We start from the raw sequence: 20,847 nt of genomic DNA on the forward strand, positions 1-20,847 counted from the left end.
GATCCCTGTGCCCTGGAATGTTCCTGTGCTCCAGAGTGATCCCTGTGCCCTGGAATGTTCCTGTGCTCTGGAATGTTCCTGTACTCCACAGTGATTCCTGTGCTCTGGAATGTTCCTGTGCTCCAGATTTATTCCTGTGCTCCAGAGTGATCCCAGTGCTCTGGAATGTTCCTGTGCTCCAGATTGATTCCTGTGCTCCAGATTTATTCCTGTGCTCCAGAGTGATCCCAGTGCTCTGGAATGTTCCTGTGCTCCAGATTGATTCCTGTGCTCCAGATTGATCCCTGTGCTCTGGAACAATCCCAGTGCTCTGGAATGTTCCTGTGCTCCAGATTGATCCCTGTGCTCTGGAATGTTCCTGTGCTCCAGATTGATTCCTGTGCTCTGGAACAATCCCCGTGCTCTGGAATGTTCCTGTGCTCCAGAGTGATCCTTGTTCTTCACAGTGATCCCTGTACTCCAGTGATCCCTCTTCTCCAGAGTGATCCCAATTCTCCTCAGTGATCCCAGTGCTCTGGAATGGGGTCAGCACAATGTTAACCAGACATAAAACCCCATCTCGTTCCACAGCTCCAGTCAGGAACATTCCCAGAAACTGATCTAAAGGATTTTGTGGTGAATTTAGCCCTGAGGAGCCAGGAGAGCCTTGGTGCTGCTGCTCCCTGCAGGGCCACACACAGGGACAGTGCCCCACACAGGGATGGCACAGCCTGCCCTGGCTGTTCCCCCTTGCAATCAGGAGTGGAGAGCCCTTTTGAAATAACCAACACCAAATTCAATCCCTTAAAATAGCAGTGCCATAATCCCAGACAATCCTATTGCCTCAATTTAGGGGCCACGGTCTGTCCTCGTGCCTGGGCAGTGGTGGCAGCCCCAGGGCAGGCATTGGGGAGGTTAAATCAGGGTTATTTACAGAAATTATACCTGACTCCATTCTTATTCAAGAATTAGAAGGTTAAAATTATTATGGTTAAAAAGAGGTTATTAAAATTATTAAGGTTTAAAAGAATTATAAGGTTTAAATTAAAAATTACAGCAAATGCAGAGGTGTTTTCCAGCCTAAACAATTCCATGATTCCAACCACTCACATCTCACTGATTTGCCTGTGGGGAATGAAAAGTGTAAAATTTCTGCAGAATAAAAGTTGTTTAAAATGTTTTACCTGTAAACCAGGGATAAACATCCCACCAGGAAGCCTCAGAGGTTTGGTTGGTGATTCATTTCATTAAAATGGAACAAGAAGGGGTTTGTCTTCCCTGAGAACAAGGACAAAGGTGGATTTAAAGAGGAGATGACACCCTGGGTTTGCTTAGTTCGCAAATAAAATCCAAAAGCATTTCCTAGGAAACTGGACAATAACTAAAACAGCACTTTCCAGACTCTGAATCATTTAACAATAAGGCCAGAAATCAATCAGATGCAATTAATTCCCAATTTTTTATACCATTTGTTGTTATTGTATGTAACCTTTGGCCAGGAGCACCCACACACTCCTTAAGGCATCACTTTGGATATGGGAAACAAAATCTGGCAAGAAATAAGAAATGTAAGAAAGAAAATACTGGAATTGTATTTTTCTAGCTAAATCCCTATTTAAACCACTCAAATCTTTGGAGTTTGTACATCTCCAGCCTCTAGAAAAGAAGACTCGAAGCATTTGGAAGTGAAAAGTAAAATCTCGGCAGGAAATTGAAGGATTAAAGACGCCAAAAGTGTCCGTCACTCTGAGAGGAACGGGGGAGCCGCTTAATTGGAAGTGAAAGGCAGGACACACTCATTAATTAATTGTTATCCCCTCTATAAATAGGGCTTTGGCAGCGGGGGAGTGCCCGGCCCGGGTCAGCCCTGTCCCGCCGGGAATAGCTCCTAATCCTGGCCCGGGATTAACGGGACCGGGCTGGTCCCGGGGCGTTCTCCATCCCCGGTTCGGTGGAACCGGGTCACGTCCTTTGTCCTTGGGGACCCTCGGGTGTGCCGAGCCCTCCTGGGGGCTTGGGTGGGTCTGCGAGGATTTGGGGTAGACCTGGAGGGGGTTTGTGAGTGTTTGGGGTGGGTTTGGTTTGGTTTAGGGTGGGTTTAGCGCGGGTTGGAGCGGGTTTGTGTTGTTTTAACATGGGTTTAACATGGGTTAAACCATGGGTTTTAACATAGGTTTAACATGGGTTAAACCATAAGTTTTAATATAGATTTTATTTAAGTGTCTCTGGGGTGAGTCTGTTTGGGTTCAGTATCAAACTTCTCCGCCCTCCAGAGCCACTTCCACTGCTCGGGTCCCCTCGGGAAGGGAAAGGACGGGCTGGGGGCTGCGGGAACCCCGGAGGGACCGGGGACTGCGGGAGCACCGGGAGCGCAGCTGGCGGAGCCGCTCCCGCTGCCGGACTACAACTCCCAGCAGGCAGCGGGGCCGGGCGGAGCGGTGCCGAAGAGTCCCGAAGTGGGGCCGAGCCTGGCCGAAGCGGGGCCGGACGTTCCCGAAGCGAGGCCGGAAAGAGCCGAAGCGGGGCCGGAGCGGGCGAGGGGCAGCCCGGTAGAGGAGCATCCCCGGCAAGATGAACGCGGTGCTGGCGGTCCGGCAGTACGTGTCCAAAATGATCGAGGACAGCGGTCCCGGTATGAAAGTGCTGCTGATGGACCGGGAGACGGTGAGGAGCGGCCGGGCCGGGAGCGCGGAGGGCGGCGGGGCCGGGAGCCGGGCCCAGCGCCGCCGTGACGGGCGCTGCCCCCGTGCCGCCCGCAGACCGGCGCCGTGAGCGTGGTGTACACCCAGTCCGAGATCCTGCAGAGAGAGGTTTATCTCTTCGAGCGCCTCGACTCGCCCAACAGGGAGCCCATGAAGCACCTCAAGGCCATCTGCTTCCTGAGGCCCACCAAGGTACGGGGCAGAGCGGAGGGAAACGGACTCAGATCGGGCTGGGGAGGTTTGGGTTGGATATTCAGGAGAATTCCTTCATGGAAAGGGTTGTTCAGCAGAGCCACAGTGCCTGGAATTGTTCAAATCCGTGTGGATGTGGCATTTGGGCTTAGTGGTGGCCTTGGCAGTGTTGGAGGCACAGCTGGACTCAGTGGCCTCAAAGGGCTTTTCCAAAGTCAGCAATTCCATCATTCCATGTTTGTGGTGCTGATGAAGAGCTGGGCACTGGAGCAATGCTGGGGAGGTTCAGGTTGGATTTTCAGGAGAATTCCTTCATGGAAAGGTTGTTCAGCCCTGGCACAGGGCAGTGGTGGAGCCAAATCCCTGTGGATGTGGCAGTTGGGGACAGGAGTCCGTGGTGGCCTTGGCAGTGCTGGGGGAATGGCTGGACACCAAGATCTCAGAGGCTTTTCCATCCCTAAGGATTCCATGATTCCATATTCCTTAACTCTGCTCTCCCTGGTGCTGTTTCCGTCCAGGAGAACGTGGAGCTCCTGGTGCAGGAGCTGAGAAGGCCCAAGTACAGCGTCTACTTCATCTGTGAGTATGAAGAGCCCTGGAGGGGTCCTGGAGCTCCATAAATCTGGAAATCCCAATGTGGATGGGACAGGCTGCACACCTCCGTGCACCTTCCTGTGCCAGCTGTGTCAGGCAGGGAATTCCCACGTGTCCTGAATGTTCCATGGGTTTGGAATGGGGCAGAACGACTCCAGCTGCCTTGGGGTTGCAGTGCAGTCCTGCAGGCCAGCAATGAGCCCCTAGGATGGCAGGAGCTGGGGGAAGTGGCCTCTAGATGTCATCGTGGCTCTGCAGGACGCTGGGGACATGGGCAGGGAACGGGTTGGGAGCATCCCTGGGAGGTGGCTCAGGATTCCAGCGCCTGCAGGGTGAGAGGGGCTCTGTGGGGTCTCTCCTGCCCCAGAGGGGAGCAGACTGCCAGCCCACAGGGTCTGCATGGAGCCCCCCTGTCCCTTCCCTGTTTCCTCCCAGATTTCAGCAACGTCATCAGCAAGAGCGACGTGAAGGCCTTGGCTGAGGCCGATGAGCAGGAGGTCGTGGCTGAAGTGCAGGTGAGGTTTGGATGTTTTAGGGAGAGCCAAAAGCAAAGGGAAGGTCCAGGCTGCCAGACACTGGGAGCTGTTCCCAGCTGGTGCGTGCCAGGCCTGGCTGGGAGGAGGGATGGACACAAATGTGGGATGGAGAGGTAAAAGACAGAAAATGTCTTTTCCATTCCTCTGTGCCCTGGGCTCTCACAGCTGCTGCTGGTTTTGGTGGTTCACAAGGTGCTGCCCAGTTCAAATCCATGTGGATGTGGCCCTTGGGGACAGGGGGCTGTGGTGGCCTTGGCAGTGCCCAGTGGTCTCAAAGGGCTTTTCCAATTCCATGATTCCATGTTTGTGGTGCTGATGAAGAGCTGGGCACTGGAGCAATGCTGGGGAGGTTCAGGTTGGATTTTCAGGAGAATTCCTGCATGGAGAGGGTTGTTCAGCCCTGGCACAGGGCAGTGGTGGAGCCACCATCCCTGGAATTGTTCAGATCCACGTGGATGTGGCACCTGGGGACAGGGGGCTGTGGCGGAGGGGAGCTGTCAGAGGGTTTGGGGTGGAGGGAGGAAGGATGATCTGAACCAGTGTGTGCAGAGGGTGGTGGGAGCTTGGTCAGAGACACAGAACTGCTCTGTTCCCCTCTCCAGGAGTTCTATGGTGACTACATTGCAGTGAACCCGCACGTCTTCTCCCTGAACCTGCTGGGCTGCTGTCGGGTAGGAACACGGCGAGTTGTTCTTGTTTTGGGTAAGGTGTTGAACCCAGGAGATTCCTCTGGCTGCCCTGGAGAGCTCCAGATCCTGGCACAGGGCTCAAGAGACCTTGGCACAGAGTCACAAACACCTTTACCTTCCATTTTAACCGTGGAAACAATTACCAACTTTGTGTGAGGAGTTACAAGGCACAAGGGTTTGAGTAGAATGATAGTGAATTTGTCACAGGGTGGAAATGTAGAATTTTGGAGTTTTTAGAATGGGGGTTCAGGAGGCAGGATGGAGGAATCCGGGTGTGTCCTGTCTTTCTCCTTCTTGTCCTCCATCTTCTGGGTGATGGTGGCACTTTTGGATTGGTTTAGGATAGAGACAGACTGTCTAACATAGCTGATAGGAATTGGAGAATAATAAATAAAGTACTGGTAGTTCTTAGTATAAAAAGATAACACTGCCCTGAGGGCAGTCAGTGTGCTGGACAGATCTCAGCAGGTCAGAGAAAGAATAATAGATAAGAGAAAATAAAAAACCATGAAAAGCAGAGCAGAGGAATCCCAACTCCTTTGAGGAAGAAGAAGCTGGGAAAAAAGACTTGCAATACCTCAGGAGCCATTTCAGCAACAACAAACCCAACAAATCTCTCATAACCCAGGGCACTGGGGGGCTGCTGGGGGGGAATGGGCCTTGGCAAGGAGATTTTGTGTTCAGCCCCTGGGTACCTGCTGCTCCAGCACTGTTGTGCTCTCCTGTGACACTTCAGCACTTAGAAACAAGGATGTGGAGAAGGTTTGGGAGCTGTGCATCCATGTGAGGTGCAGCTTTTCCTTCCAGGGCCGCAGCTGGGACCCGGCTCAGCTCACCAGGACAACGCAGGGCCTCACTGCTCTGCTCCTGTCCCTGAAGAAGTGCCCCATGATCCGCTACCAGCTCTCCTCAGAGCCAGCAAAGCGCTTGGCCGAGTGTGTGAAGGTGAGAGCAGCCCACAGATTGTCCCTTTAGGATGAATTCAGCCTTGGTTGGTTTTTTACAAACACCTGTTTGTCACTGCCATGTTTTCTGGAAAATCCCTTAGCCAGGATTTCTTCTCCTGGGAAGCTGAGAAGCCTCAGAGAAAAAGGAAAACAATATTATCTCATTTGCTTCTCTTTTGTGTTTTGCTGCTTTGGAATGTGGTTTGGAGATTGTTTATCCAGCAGGTGGTTGTTTGATTGGTTTCATGTAAATTGTTTTAACTTAATGACCAATCACAATCAGGTTGTGTTAGGACTCTGGAAGAGGTCACAGAGTTTTCATTATCATTCTTTGTGGCCTTCTGTCTGTATCCTTTCTTTATTCTTTAGTATAGTTTAGTATAGCATTCTATAATATAATATATAATGTAATGTATAATATATAATATATAGTGTATAATGTATAATACATAACGTATTATGTATATTATATATTATATATTATATATTATATATTATATATTATATATTATATATTATATATTATATATTATATATTATATATTATATATTATATATTATATATTATATATTATATATTAAAGTGTCCCATTTCCCTGGGGCCTTCAGCTCCTCCCTGGCAGTGCAGACAATGCAGCAGAATTGAGCTTTCACCCTCCCTTCCCTCTGCATAAATCCACGCTGAGAGGGAGCCTTTTCCAGGATTTCAAGAGGGATTTTTCCCATTTTTTCCCCCCCTTTTCTCCACAGCAAGTGATCACCAAGGAGTACGAGCTGTTTGATTTCCGCCGCACCGAGGTCCCTCCCCTGCTCCTCATCCTGGACCGCTCGGACGATGCCATCACCCCCCTGCTGAACCAGGTGAGCCACACCCAGGTGTGCCAGGGGTGGGGCAGGTCACACACCCAGCTGTGCCAGGGCTGGGGCATTCACACACCCAGGTGTGCCAGGCTGGGGCAGGTCACACCCAGGTGTGCCAGGTTGGGGCAGATCACACACCCAGCTGTGCCAGGCTGGGGAGCCCTGCAGCATCTGGAGTTCAACCCCTGGCAGGTCATGGTTGGATGTTGTAGAGGAAAGTGTTGCTTCCCACCTTCAGTCCCTGCAAAATCTCTCTTTTATCCCCGGCTATGTTCTCCAGACCTGAGTGAGGGTTGTTTGTGCTGGCTTCGGTGGCAGATGGACCCAGCACCCTGGGAAATGGGGCCACCAGCACTTCCATGTGGTTTCTGGAGCCCCAGTGCTTTGCAGGGCCTTTCCCAAGGGTTGTTTGTGGGGCTGTGAGTGACCTTGCCCTGCTGAGTCTCCCTCTGTTATTGATGGCTGCTGGATTTGCTGGGAGCTGCTGGATTTATTTGTTCCATGCTGTGCTGCAGATCCTGGCAGGATCTGTTGGTCTCCCTTCATTTCTGTGGGATCAGGAGTTGCACCTGGGTGGGACCAGCAGCCCCAGAGCTGCTGTAACACCGGTTCTGCAGGAGCTGGAGGTGACATCTGTGTCACAGCCCAGCCCACACCTGCTTTGTGGTGTTTAGGATTGTGCTCAGCATCAGGCATTCTCTGCTGTTTCAGGATTTCCTATCCCAAAGAGATTCCCGGGGATGTAAATGGAGTGTTGGGCACGGCAGGGCTCTGATCAGCTGTCACTGTTCTCTCTGGGTTATTTTTAGACTTCTCAGGATAAAAATAGAAACTCCTGATGTGCAGAAATGCTCCTGCCAGTGGAGCATGAAGGGAATTCTGCAGTGGAAATGTGGGACTCTCCCTGCCTGGGCAGAAAGTTGGGGGGGTTTGGTGGCCAACAGAGGTGTTGGAACAGGAATGTTAATCCCCATCCCTCTTCAGTCCGTTTTGAAGGTTCCTGCAGGAATTCCTGATCTGGTGGGAGGTGTCCCTGCCATGGGTTTAGTGTCCCTTCCAAGCCAAGCCATCCCATGATTCTGGAGTGGCCCTGGAGGAGGGCAGTGTCTCCCCATCTCGTTATTTACCAGTGATGTTCACTTTCACCAGCACGCCCTGGCTGCTCTGAGGGACACGTCCCAAACTCTGCTGCGTGTCCTGGCGCAGCAGGAGCAGCTCTGGCTGCCTTCAGCTGAACTCCATTGATCTCCCAGAGCTGTGTCTCACCAAGGTCATCCCTTTGCCTCCCTTTCCTCTGGCAGTGGACGTACCAGGCCATGGTCCACGAGCTGCTGGGCATCAACAACAACCGCATCGACCTGTCCCGCGTGCCGGGGATCAGCAAGGACCTGCGGGAGGTCGTCCTGTCCGCTGAGAACGATGAGTTCTATGCCAATGTAGGTGTCCAGGGGGGCCTCACCAGCACCCACAGCTGGGGGTTTGCCACAGGAAAGGAGTTTCGCCGTGATTTTGGGGATTTTGGCACCCCTCGGGGTGGGGATGTGCCGTTTGTGAGCATCGTTGTGCAGCATCAGTGACATCTGATGTGGGATAACGTCCTAGAAAATGTGTTTGTAGTTTGGTTTCAAAGCCTGCTGCAGGTTTTGGGGGATGGAGTCACCTTCTCCCAGCTGCTCAAAGCTCTTCCTTGGTCAAACGAGTTTCCCTCTGCTTCCCATCTTGTTCCACACAGAACATGTACCTGAACTTCGCCGAGATTGGCACCAACATCAAGAACCTGATGGAGGATTTCCAGAGGAGGAAGCCAAAGGAGCAGCAGAAGCTGGAGTCCATAGCAGATATGAAGGTACAGACAAATTCCATCCCATTTGTGCCCCATCCTTTAATGTTAGCAGTAAATAAAAAGCACATCCCTCCCAGAAACCTCCTGGGACTGAGGTGTCTGATCCTCTGCACACCAGCAGAGAATTTGTACAATTTATGGCTGGCTGCACCCATCTTCTGCCATCTCCTGCTGTTCCCTGGAAGCACCCAGTGCCTCAGTTTCCCCTCACAGGCCTTTGTGGAGAACTACCCTCAGTTCAAGAAGATGTCGGGCACAGTGTCCAAGCACGTGACGGTGGTGGGGGAGCTGTCCCGGCTCGTGGCAGAGAGGAACCTGCTGGAGGTGTCCGAGGTGGAGCAGGAGCTGGCCTGCCAGAGTGACCATTCCAGTGCCCTCCAGGTACCCAGCCTGCCTCTGCCTGGGGGGGTTTCACCCCATCTCTGCCTCGGGAGGGGGGATTTGATGCTGGCAGGCAGTGGGAGCTCCCTGTGGGGAGGGACACTGCGCGTGGAATTGCTGCTCAGATGGGAATGAGTCATGGTTAATAACTGGCTTGAGAAGCATCTTTGCAAATCCTGTCCTTACATCCCACAATCCAACATTCTTTCTTTCTTTATATTCAGCCAGTTGGTTTCTGGCAGACACCAGGGTAAAACAACCTCAGATGCTCTGCAGGAGCTGATGTGTTTGGGCAGGAGAAAAGCTGGAATCCGTGGAATTGTCTTTACCTGTTTTTTTAAGAAAAGCCTCTAGAAAGACCCTTAAATCCAAGATTTCTTTGGCAGAGAGGCCTGGAAAAGCTGGAGGGAGGCTCTGTGACAGCTGAGTGTGGCCCCTTGTGCTGTGAGCAGAGCAGGGTCTGGCAGAGTCACTGGTGATGGATTTGGGCTGGTGTTCCACAGCAGCTCAGAGCAGGGCTGGAGAGTCTCAATTCTCACTTCTGAGAAATGATTCCTCGATTTCCAGTAGTGCAGGGGGATTCCCAACACGTAACAGACCCTTGCATGGCCCTGGGGAAGCAGAGGGGCTGGGAAATGAGGAAAAGCAGCTCCAGCAGCTTTGAGATCAGTTCCTTCCCCCCCTCTGTGGCTCTGAAGTGCAGGTGGGGGCAGAGGGGGTAACACTGTCCCCAGAGGTGGAGCAGGGAGTGCAGGGATGGGATTCCATAGCTGCTGCCTGGCAGGATTTCCATGGCTGAGTGTGGAACTGGGACTGCAGCCAGGAATGTGTTTGCTGGAAGCAGCCTCTGAGGTCCTCACGCTGTATCACTGTCTCCAGCTCAGGTTGTTGTGGTTTAAAAGTCAAATATTCCCAGTCTGCTCCCTCCCTGTGCTGTGAGCTGTGATTTTGGATGGGATATGCACAGCACAGAGCTGGTGCCAGGTGAATCCTGGGGGTCACCTTGCTCCTGCTCTACACAAACAGCATTTCTGCAGTTTTAGAAATGCTGCCTCAGTTTCCTTCCAGCCCCTGGGAGATTTGCAGCAGCTCGGGAGTGAATGGAAAGCCCTGTAGGTGGGATCCTTGTCCCTGCAGCCACCCCACCCTGGGCTGTCCCTGCTGCAGCTCCAGCAAGAGAGAAAAGGCCACGGGACAAGAAGCAGCAGCCAGAGCTGGAATAAAGATGGAATTGTTCTCCCCTGATGTCACTTCAGGGATTGTTGGATCTCTGGTGCCCCAGTCTGGGACATTTGGGTTCCTCCTGCCCTGGGCTCTCATTAACCCTGACACGGAGCATGAATGGAGGGTTGGAATCCCAGCTCCTCCCATGGACAATGGGTTTTCTGTTCTCTGCTTCCTGCTGCTCCTGGCACTGCCAGCGCAGGAACCTCCCTGGGGCTCTGGTTCTCCCCTCACAGGTGAATTCCTGACCTTGAGTGGTGAAATTCCTCTTGATCCTCCTCACAGCCAGGATTTTATGCTGTTTTTAGTCAGCATCAGTTAAATAGGTGCCAACAAACATCTGGGCCAGGGTGGTGAATTCAGCAGCAGATCAGGAGTGATAACAGATCCCTGCTCTTCCCTGTAGCTGGGATCTCTCTTTCCATGCTTTAATTCCTTCCCTCCTTTGCTTCCAAATGTGCAGTTTGTTCCTCCACATCTCACATCCAAAGCTTTGCTGAGACTTTGATGCCATTGCCTTGCACCTTCCAAAAAGGAAATGGAGTTGCGGGTTTTGTATGGTGGAACCTTTGGGGTGGAGCTGGAAACACCCAGGCGGAGCTGGAGGTGTCTCAGAATCGCTGTGCACAACCTCCCCCTCCTGCAGCACCACAAGGGGCTCAGGACCCATCATTGGTGGGTTATGAATTCCCAGTTCCACGGAAAGACCCAAAACCAACTTGTACTGCAGTAAATCCTCCTGTGAAACACCTGAGGGGCCGCGCTGTGGGGTTTGTACCACACCTGAGGGGCCGCGCTGTGGGGTTTGTACCGCACCTGAGGGGCCGGGCTGTGGGGTTTGTACCACACCTGAGGGGCCGCGCTGTGGGGTTTGTACCACACCTGAGGGGCCGCGCTGTGGGGTTTGTACCACACCTGCGTCCTCCTGCATTGCCCGTGGCAGTTGCTGGGCAGCGAAGCCGCTCTGATAAGCGATAAGTGACCGATAAATGGCTGATAAGGCGGTGACACCGCAGGAGGTGTCTGTCTGTCCCCGAGTCCCCCGGGCTGAGCAGTGTCTGTGTGTCCCGCAGAGCGGTGACACCAATGAAGGTGTCTGTCTGTCCCAGGGCTGAGCAGTGTCTGTGTGTCCCGCAGAGCGGTGACACCAATGAAGGTGTCTGTCTGTCTGTCCCCCGGGCTGAGCAGTGTCTGTGTGTCCCGCAGAGCGGTGACACCAATGAAGGTGTCTGTCTGTCTGTCCCCATGTCCCCGGGGCTGAGCAGTGTCTGTGTGTCCCGCAGAGCAGTGACACCAATGAAGGTGTCTGTCTGTCTGTCCCCGGGGCTGAGCAGTGTCTGTGTGTCCCGCAGAGCGGTGACACCAATGAAGGTGTCTGTCTGTCCCAGGGCTGAGCAGTGCCTGTGTGTCCCGCAGAGCGGTGACACCAATGAAGGTGTCTGTCTGTCCCCGTGTCCCCAGGGCTGAGCAGTGTCTGTGTGTCCCGCAGAGCGGTGACACCAATGAAGGTGTCTGTCTGTCTGTCCCCGTGTCCCCTAGCTGAGCTGTGTCTGTGTGTCCCACAGAGCGGTGACACCAATGAAGGTGTCTGTCTGTCCCCGGGGCTGAGCAGTGTCTGTGTGTCCCGCAGAGCGGTGACACCAATGAAGGTGTCTGTCTGTCTGTCCCCGGGGCTGAGCAGTGTCTGTGTGTCCCGCAGAGCGGTGACACCAATGAAGGTGTCTGTCTGTCCCTCTGTGCCCCTGGCTGAGCAGTGCCTGTGTGTCCCGCAGAGCAGTGACACCAATGAAGGTGTCTGTCTGTCCCCAGGGCTGAGCAGTGTCTGTGTGTCCCGCAGAGCGGTGACACCAATGAAGGTGTCTGTCTGTCCCCTTGCTGAGCAGTGCCTGTGTGTCCCGCAGAGCGGTGACACCAATGAAGGTGTCTGTCTGTCTGTCCCCTTGCTGAGCAGTGTCTGTGTGTCCCGCAGAGCGGTGACACCAATGAAGGTGTCTGTCTGTCCCAGGGGCTGAGCAGTGTCTGTGTGTCCCGCAGAGCGGTGACACCAATGAAGGTGTCTGTCTGTCTGTCCCCATGTCCCCGGGGCTGAGCAGTGTCTGTGTGTCCCGCAGAGCGGTGACACCAATGAAGGTGTCTGTCTGTCCCCGGGGCTGAGCAGTGTCTGTGTGTCCCACAGAGCGGTGACACCAATGAAGGTGTCTGTCTGTCTGTCCCCTTGCTGAGCAGTGTCTGTGTGTCCCGCAGAGCGGTGACACCAATGAAGGTGTCTGTCTGTCCCAGGGCTGAGCAGTGTCTGTGTGTCCTGCAGAGCGGTGACACCAATGAAGGTGTCTGTCTGTCTGTCCCCGGGCTGAGCAGTGTCTGTGTGTCCCGCAGAGCGGTGACACCAATGAAGGTGTCTGTCTGTCTGTCCCCGGGCTGAGCAGTGCCTGTGTGTCCCGCAGAGCAGTGACACCAATGAAGGTGTCTGTCTGTCTGTCCCCGGGCTGAGCAGTGTCTGTGTGTCCCGCAGAGCAGTGACACCAATGAAGGTGTCTGTCTGTCCCCGGGGCTGAGCAGTGTCTGTGTGTCCCGCAGAGCGGTGACACCAATGAAGGTGTCTGTCTGTCCCCGTGTCCCCCGGGCTGAGCAGTGCCTGTGTGTCCCGCAGAGCAGTGACACCAATGAAGGTGTCTGTCTGTCTGTCCCCGGGGCTGAGCAGTGTCTGTGTGTCCCGCAGAGCGGTGACACCAATGAAGGTGTCTGTCTGTCCCCGGGGCTGAGCAGTGTCTGTGTGTCCCGCAGAGCAGTGACACCAATGAAGGTGTCTGTCTGTCCCCGTGTCCCCTAGCTGAGCTGTGTCTGTGTGTCCCGCAGAGCGGTGACACCAGTGAAGGTGTCTGTCTGTCTGTCCCCGGGCTGAGCAGTGTCTGTGTGTCCTGCAGAGCGGTGACACCTATGAAGGTGTCTGTCTGTCTGTCCCCGGGCTGAGCAGTGTCTGTGTGTCCCGCAGAGCGGTGACACCAATGAAGGTGTCTGTCTGTCCCCGGGGCTGAGCAGTGTCTGTGTGTCCCGCAGAGCGGTGACACCAATGAAGGTGTCTGTCTGTCTGTCCCCGTGTCCCCAGGGCTGAGCAGTGTCTGTGTGTCCCACAGAGCAGTGACACCAATGAAGGTGTCTGTCTGTCCCCTTGCTGAGCAGTGTCTGTGTGTCCCGCAGAGCGGTGACACCAATGAAGGTGTCTGTCTGTCCCCTTGCTGAGCAGTGTCTGTGTGTCCCGCAGAGCGGTGACACCAATGAAGGTGTCTGTCTGTCTGTCCCCGGGGCTGAGCAGTGCCTGTGTGTCCTGCAGAGCAGTGACACCAATGAAGGTGTCTGTCTGTCTGTCCCCGTGTCCCCAGGGCTGAGCAGTGCCTGTGTGTCCCGCAGAGCGGTGACACCAATGAAGGTGTCTGTCTGTCTGTCCCCGGGCTGAGCAGTGTCTGTGTGTCCCGCAGAGCGGTGACACCAATGAAGGTGTCTGTCTGTCCCAGGGCTGAGCAGTGTCTGTGTGTCCCGCAGAGCGGTGACACCAATGAAGGTGTCTGTCTGTCCCCTTGCTGAGCAGTGTCTGTGTGCCCCGCAGAGCGGTGACACCAATGAAGGTGTCTGTCTGTCTGTCCCCTTGCTGAGCAGTGTCTGTGTGTCCCGCAGAGCGGTGACACCAATGAAGGTGTCTGTCTGTCCCAGGGGCTGAGCAGTGTCTGTGTGTCCCGCAGAGCGTGCGGCGGCTGCTGCAGAGCCCGCGGCTGTCGGAGCTGGACGCGGCGCGCCTGGTGATGCTCTACGCTCTGCGCTACGAGCGCCACGCCAGCAGCGGCCTCCCCGCACTGCTGGAGGAGCTGCGCGCCCGCGGGGGCAGCGACAGGTACCGCAAGGTAACCCTGGGATGGGGTAAAACAGGGACAGGTACCGCAAGGTAACCCTGGATGGGGTAAAACAGGGACAGGCACCGCAAGGTAACCCTGGGATGGGGTAAAACAGGGACAGGCACTGCAGGGTAACCCTGGATGGGGTAAAACAGGGACAGGCACCGCAAGGTAACCCTGGGATGGGGTAAAACAGGGACAGGTACTGCAAGGTAACCCTGGGATGGGGTAAAACAGCGACAGGTACCGCAAGGTAACCCTGGGATGGGGTAAAACAGGGACAGGTACCGCAAGGTAACCCTGGGATGGGGTAAAACAGGGACAGGTACCGCAAGGTAACCCTGGATGGGGTAAAACAGGGACAGGTACCGCAAGGTAACCCTGGATGGGGTAAAACAGGGACAGGTACCGCAAGGTAACCCTGGATGGGGTAAAACAGGGACAGGTACCGCAAGGTAACCCTGGGATGGGGTAAAACAGGGACAGGCACCGCAGGGTAACCCTGGATGGGGTAAAACAGGGACAGGTACCGCAGGGTAACCCTGGGATGGGGTAAAACAGGGACAGGCACCACAAGGTAACCCTGGATGGGGTAAAACAGGGACAGGCACCACAAGGTAACCCTGGGATGGGGTAAAACAGGGACAGGCACCGCAAGGTAACCTGGAGGGGGCAGGAGTGGACAAATAACCCCGGGGGGGGACAGGCAGCGCGGGGTAACCCCGGGATGCGGCAAGGCAGGTACCGTGGGGTAACCGTGGGGTGGGGCAGGAGGGAGGACAGGTACTGGGGTAACCCTGGGGTGGGGCAGGTACCCCAGTGTCCCACAGGATGGGGGCAGGTACCACCAGGTAACCCCCACCAGGTACCACCAGGTAACCCCAGGTGGGGCAGGCACCCCAATGTCCCACAGGATGGGGAATCTCTGCTGTTTGGGGTGAAACTGCCTGCCCCAGATCAGCCCAGGGTTGTGCTGTTGCACAGAGCTCGGCTGGGACCTGTGGGTGTGGCTTTAAAAGGTGTTTTTAGTAAGTCACTCGATTTCAGTTCCCTAAACCAGTGGAAATGAGGCAGAATGACTCCAGCTGGCTTGGGGTTCAAGTCCAGCCCTGCAGCCCAGGAATTACTGAATGGGGATTGGACTCCAGAGGTCCCTTCCACTCCTGACCAGTCACTGATTCCGTGATATTATGAAGGATTTCATAAAGCAGGGATGGCAGGAGCCTGCTGGGAGGGGAGTGTGGCACCTCCGTGGCCTGGGCTGTGCTTCCTCTCTTCTCTTCCTCCCCCACTCTCCCCAGCTCCTGCAGCACCAGGCAGTGGCTGCAGCGAGGGGCTGGGGATGGAGAGGAGCTGGCAGGGAGGGAACAGGCAGCAGTGCCAGGAGCAGCTGGGGAGGAGGTGGAGGAGAGGGATGATGTCACCTCGTGTGGAGGAGCTGCTGCAGGCGATGGAGATGGAGATGAAGCTTCTCCTCAAGCAGGAGGGTCGGGGCGGGCTGGGGGACGTGGGGGTGCTGCTGCTCTGCCCCCTCGCCTCCATGTGCGGTTCCATTGGGATCATCTCCGTGGCTCCTTGTCCCCATGGGGTGTCTGCAGTGAATCCTCACTCCTGGAGGGGGTGCCAGGCTGACGGGCTGTGCCCTCTCCCCGCACAGCTGGTGTCTGCCGTGGTGGAGTACGGAGGGAAGCGCGTGCGGGGCAGCGACCTGTTCAGCCCCAAGGACGCCGTGGCCATCACCAAGCAGTTCCTCAAAGGCCTCAAGGTACCAAGACTCCTTGGGGAAGTGGGGACAGGCTCTAAACTGCAGCCCAGAGCAGGAGCAGAGCTGGCAGGAATGCTCTCAGGGCCTGATTGCACTGAGAACAACAGGAGCGAGCTCCTGGAGAGCTTCTCAATCCCAAATTCAGAGCTAGAACTTGCTGTGCCTCTGCTGATCCTCCTCCCTTGCTGGGCCACTTCCTAAAGAGCTTCTCTCTGGCCACAGGGCATTGAGAATGTGTACACCCAGCACCAGCCCCTGCTCCAGGAAACCCTGGACCAGCTCATCAAGGGGAAGCTCAAGGACAGCCAGTATCCCTACCTGGGCCCCAACACACTCCGGGACAGGTACGTGGGGCCTGTGGGGCACAGCCTGCACTGGGACACAGCAGCTGGGACATCCCTGCTGTCCCCAACACTGTCCCCACAGCAGGGTGGGACTGATGGTGAACAGAGCTGGGGATTGGCACAGAAATCTCTTGGTTGTAGAGGTCTTGTATCCCCAGGGATGTTCCCAGGACTGGGGTGTGTCTCACCCTGGCTCAGATGTGCCACTCCTGATGGGCAGCTGAGGTGAAGGATGAAGCCCTCACTCAGCAGAGGAGGCAGGAGCAGCTTTGCTCCAGGTCATGCTGTCCATGCAGTGATCCAAGAAGGAAATCCCTGGTGTTGGTCCTTCCAAGGGATTGGGAGGGTGGTTACAGGAGAGGGAAGGAGCAGCTCACTGGAAAGGAGGATGTGCACAGCACACTGAGTTTGTGTTGGGATAGAAGAAGGTGCTTCCCTCCTTTCCCCCTTCCTCTTGGCTTCCCTCAACAATCCCACATCTCCCTGCTGCCTGGGAAATGTCCCCTCAGGTGAACTGAGGCACAAATCCTGGCACTTCCTGATCAGCCCGGGAGCTCCAAGGCAGCTCTGTGTCCTTGCCTGACTCCAGAATCGATCCTGATTTCCCAGCCCCAGCAGAGCATGCATTAAACATGGCACGTGGATCCACAGGGATCGGGGTGGTGCTGCTGGAGTCAAAGTTCAGGAGAGGTTTGGGGCATTCAGTGGATTGTTTTCAGCTCCACATCACAGGGATGGAGGTCTTCAAAGGAGGCACCCTCAGGATCCTGGATCTGCCTACAAAGTGCAGGATTTATCCTTGGCTTTGTCTGATCCCACCTCAATATATTTGTGGCTGCTCCATCCCAGAAATTGTCCAAGGCCAGGTTGGTCAGGGCTTGGATCCACCTGACTCCAGAATTGATCCTGATTTCCCAGCCCCAGCAGATCATGCATTAAACATGGCACGTGGATCCACAGGGATTGGGGTGCTGCTGCTGCTGGAGGCTGCTCAGGGCTCTGGCTGAAAGTTCAGGAGAGGTTTTGGGGCATTCAGTGGGTTGTTTTCAGCTCTGAGCACAGCACATCACAGGGATGGAGGCCTTTAAAGGAGGCACCCTCAGGATCATGGATGTGCCTACAAAGTGCAGGATTTATCTTTGGCTTTGTCTGATCCCACCTCAATATATTTGTGGCTGCTCCATCCCAGAAAGTGTCCAAGGGCTTGGATCCACCTGCTCTGCTGGGTGTCCCTTAGAGATGAACTTTTAGGTCCCTTCCAGCCAAACCACTGCATGATTTGTGCTTTTATCCCAGGCCTCAGGACATCATTGTGTTCCTCATTGGAGGGGCCACCTACGAGGAGGCTCTGGCTGTGTTCAACCTGAACCGCTCCAACCCCGGCGTCCGCATCGTGCTGGGGGGCACCACCATCCACAACACCAGGAGGTAAAATCCAGCCCTGGCTGCTGCCACAGCAGGACTTTGGGAGATCCCACGTGGAAATGGGTGTCAGTGCTCTGGAGCCAGCTCTGCTCGTGCTGGCTCGGGGACAGATCTCTGAGCTGGAGGTTTAACTTGAATTTCCATGAGTTCAAGGGCAGGCAAGGGGAGTTTCCCACAGAGTTTTTCTAGTTTATAACACAGGGCAGCACATGGGAATTCAGCACTGAATGAATCTGCAGCTGCTTTGCTGAAGGTGGGCAAAGATCCCTGTCAGTATGGAATTCCCAGTGGGAAATGTCTGGTTTATAAAAACAAATAACTTTTCCTGGTTTATAAATGCAAATAACTTTTCCTGAACCCAAATTATTCACTTTGGGCACAGGAAAGAATTGAGGCCACAGTGGGAATTGCTTAGGAGAGCAGGAATCCTCTGAATTCTCAGGAATTTCTCCAGATTCCCAGTGCTCAGTGTGGGATGGTGGGAAGATCCTGAGATGAAGCTCAGGATCTGCAGCTCCATCCTTGGATCTGCTTGGATTGGTGCTGCTAGGAGCCACCCTGGCTGGTTTGGGCTCTGCTGCTGTGCAGTCCCTGAATTATTTACAGAAAAACTGGGATTCTGTGTCCAAATTTGCATTTCAAAGAATGAGGTGGGGGGAGAAAAAAAAGGAAAATAAAAGGAAGGGCTGGATGTGGCCTGGTCCTGCCTGGGGAGGACAGCAAGGGACCTGTTGTGAATCAGCCCTGTCCCAAATGATCCATTTTCTCTTGGATAAGGTTTCCCTGAGCATGGAAGGACAATAAAACTGTCTCCTGTCCATTGTTATCCACAATTCCAGCACAGTGCCCCAGGATCAGGGATATCTCAGCACACCCATCCAAGGAAAGCCAGGTTTTAGTGTGTCCCAACCCCTCACCTAATCCATGGCCTTGCTGATTCCTGTGGGATTAGGGCAGATATTGTCACCAGAAACAAGGGGATTTGGCTGTTAATGCACAGAGCAGCCGTGTAAGCACCTAAATCCTGCTCCCATTGTTCATCCTCCCTGCTGCAACTGGGCCCAACATCTGTGAGCCCTCAGGGGTGGCCCAAAGGATGGAGAATCTGCTCTGCTCCCAGGGATTCCGGAGCCATGCCACAGGGTTTGGAGGAGAAAGGGTTACAGAGGGTCGATAATCGGATCAGAAGGGCTGCAGGAACATCTGGTGCTGGGGCTGACTCATCCTGGCCAGGTTGAGACAAACCTGCTGGGACTAATCCAGGATGTGGGGCCTGACCCAGTTACCCACTTAGAGCCACACTGGTGCCACTGGCTCCTCCTGGGGACTGCACAGGGCTCGTTTCTCCTGGGGGTTGCTGGGTGGAGCAGCTGTGGAGGTTCCTGCAGATGCCTCTGCTGGGTTCTCAGCTGTTCCTGCAGATGCCTCTGCTGGGTTCTCAGCTGTGGAGGTTCCTGCAGGTGCCTCTGCTGGGTCATCAGCTGTGGAGGTTCCTGCAGATGCCTCTGCTGGGTCATCAGCTGTGGAGGTTCCTGCAGGTGCCTCTGCTGGGTTCTCAGCTGTGGAGGTTCCTGCAGGTGCCTCTGCTGGGTTCTCAGCTGTGGAGGTCCCTGCAGGTGCCTCTGCTGGGTTCTCAGCTGTGGAGGTTCCTGCAGATGCCTCTGCTGGGTTCTCAGCTGTTCCTGCAGATGCCTCTGCTGGGTTCTCAGCTGTTCCTGCAGGATCTGCAGGGTCCTTGGAGCAGCAGAGGGGGTTGTGCTGTGGTGCAGCTCATTTTTAAAGTGCAGGTGGGAGTTTGGCTCATTCCCTCAGTCACCCCAGACTGGGAATGTGCTCTGAGGGACCCCAAGGTGTCACTGGTTACAGGCACAACAGGCTCCAGACAGCACAGAACCAGAGACCCTCAAAGCAGCAGTCATTCCCTGCCAGAGCTCAGTTCTGCCTGGTTCTAGTGCCTAAAAATAACCTGGAGGAGGGAGAGCTCAGGCTGGAACACACAGCCGGGTGCCAGAGCTGTGCCAGAGCTGGTGCCACCGTGGGCAGTGCCCTGGCTGTGCCCCCTCCCAGCTGTGTCTGGTGGCACTCAGAGCTGGCGTTGCTGCAGGGTTTTGCAGATTCGAGGGTTTTACTCTTTTTCAAACCCCTCAAGATTCACAACCTGAGCTGCTCCAGCCCCAGTTTAGGGGAATCCCATTTCTGCAGGATTTGTGGCATCCCTTGGTTTGTATTTCTTTATCTTTTGGGGTGTTTTTGAAGCATTGCTGTTGAGATCACCTGATCAGCACACTGAGGGATGAGTCAGCCTGGGCATGGCCGTGGTGTCTCATTGCCAGAGGAACCACCCTGGGGCAGGATCCTCCCAGCTGGGAGCATTGCCGCCCTTGGGAGCTGCTCCCAGCCATGGGTGGGTGATGCCAGCAGGCCTGAGCTTTGTGCTGGGGACAATCACAGCCCCTCAGGCCCTGGATACGTCTGGGACAAGGCCATGAGCCCCTCTGGCCCTCATTCCACTGACCTGAAGCTTTCCCAGCAGCTTCCTGGAGGAGGTGACAGCCGCAGGATTCCGCGGTCGAAGCACTGAGAGCTCCCAAATCCCACCAAGGTCCAGCAGACGGTGAATCCTGAAGAAATGAGGGATTTTTGAACATTCAGAGCTTTCCCAGAGCAGAGCAGAGCAGGATGTTCCTGGCCTGCAGCTGGAGCTTCCCCTGCACACCCAGAATGGCAGCGAGTGCTGCAGCTGGCACTGGATGTGCCCCCACTGCAGCTCCTCGTTGTCCCCTCACAAACTGCTCCAGGACTGGCATGGTCACCTTGAGGAGAGCCTGGGACAGCCCCTGAACCCCTGCAGCTCTGCACAGGACACATGAACGAGTCCCATGAGGAGCCCATGCAGGGGGAGCAGCTGTGGGGGTCTGGTTGGGGGGCACAGGAGCCCTTTGCTGTTGTCTGTATATGTTGAATCCTATTAAATCCCCCACTTTGGCCAAATCTGTCTCCTAGATGATTCCCACTTTCCCTTTCCCAAGGCCACAAGGTGCAGTTACAGCCTGAGCCTCCATGGGAGCTTTTGCTCCCCTCCAGGACCACACCAAGGAACCTGCAAGTGCATTTCCAGCTCTGCTCCCTGGCCTCTAATCAGCACTTGATTGGGAATTAACAAGCCAGATCAAATGAAATGAGCTCCTAAATCCCTGGGAATTATCTTGGCATCACAACTAAGTCCTGTTGATGTGGGAGAGAGCAAAGCCCTGCAGGGAGGAGGGGACCTGGGCAGCTCTGTGGGGAAGGGAGGGGGGACACAGCCTGTGCTGGGGTGGAACTGGGTGGGCACCAGATTTTTAGTGAATTTTGGGTTGTTGGGACAGGCAGAGCTGTAAGAATTCCCCCTTAGAGGTGACTAGGTGACTCAGGTGTCTGAGAGCCCAAGAGAGGGGAGCTGTCAGAGGATACTGGGCAGCCCCTGCCCCCTCCCCTC

General features: G+C 54.9%; 1 protein-coding gene across 1 annotated transcript; it reads left to right on the forward strand.

The window, feature by feature from the left end:
* Positions 1-2,474: 2,474 nt before the first annotated feature.
* VPS45 (vacuolar protein sorting 45 homolog) lies at positions 2,475-20,360 on the forward strand. Its single transcript, XM_063176533.1, has 15 exons — positions 2,475-2,643; positions 2,739-2,873; positions 3,392-3,452; positions 3,903-3,982; positions 4,606-4,674; positions 5,500-5,637; positions 6,390-6,500; positions 7,802-7,936; positions 8,233-8,346; positions 8,557-8,724; positions 13,686-13,844; positions 15,493-15,600; positions 15,823-15,944; positions 17,241-17,372; positions 19,903-20,360. Exons 1-15 carry the CDS (start codon positions 2,551-2,553, stop codon positions 19,985-19,987), a joined length of 1,710 nt encoding a protein of 569 aa, XP_063032603.1. The 5' UTR covers positions 2,475-2,550; the 3' UTR covers positions 19,988-20,360.
* The last annotated feature ends 487 nt before the right edge of the window (positions 20,361-20,847 follow it).

Source organism: Melospiza melodia, chromosome 25 (assembly GCF_035770615.1).
Source record: "Melospiza melodia melodia isolate bMelMel2 chromosome 25, bMelMel2.pri, whole genome shotgun sequence".
NCBI classification, from domain to species: Eukaryota; Metazoa; Chordata; class Aves; order Passeriformes; family Passerellidae; genus Melospiza; species Melospiza melodia.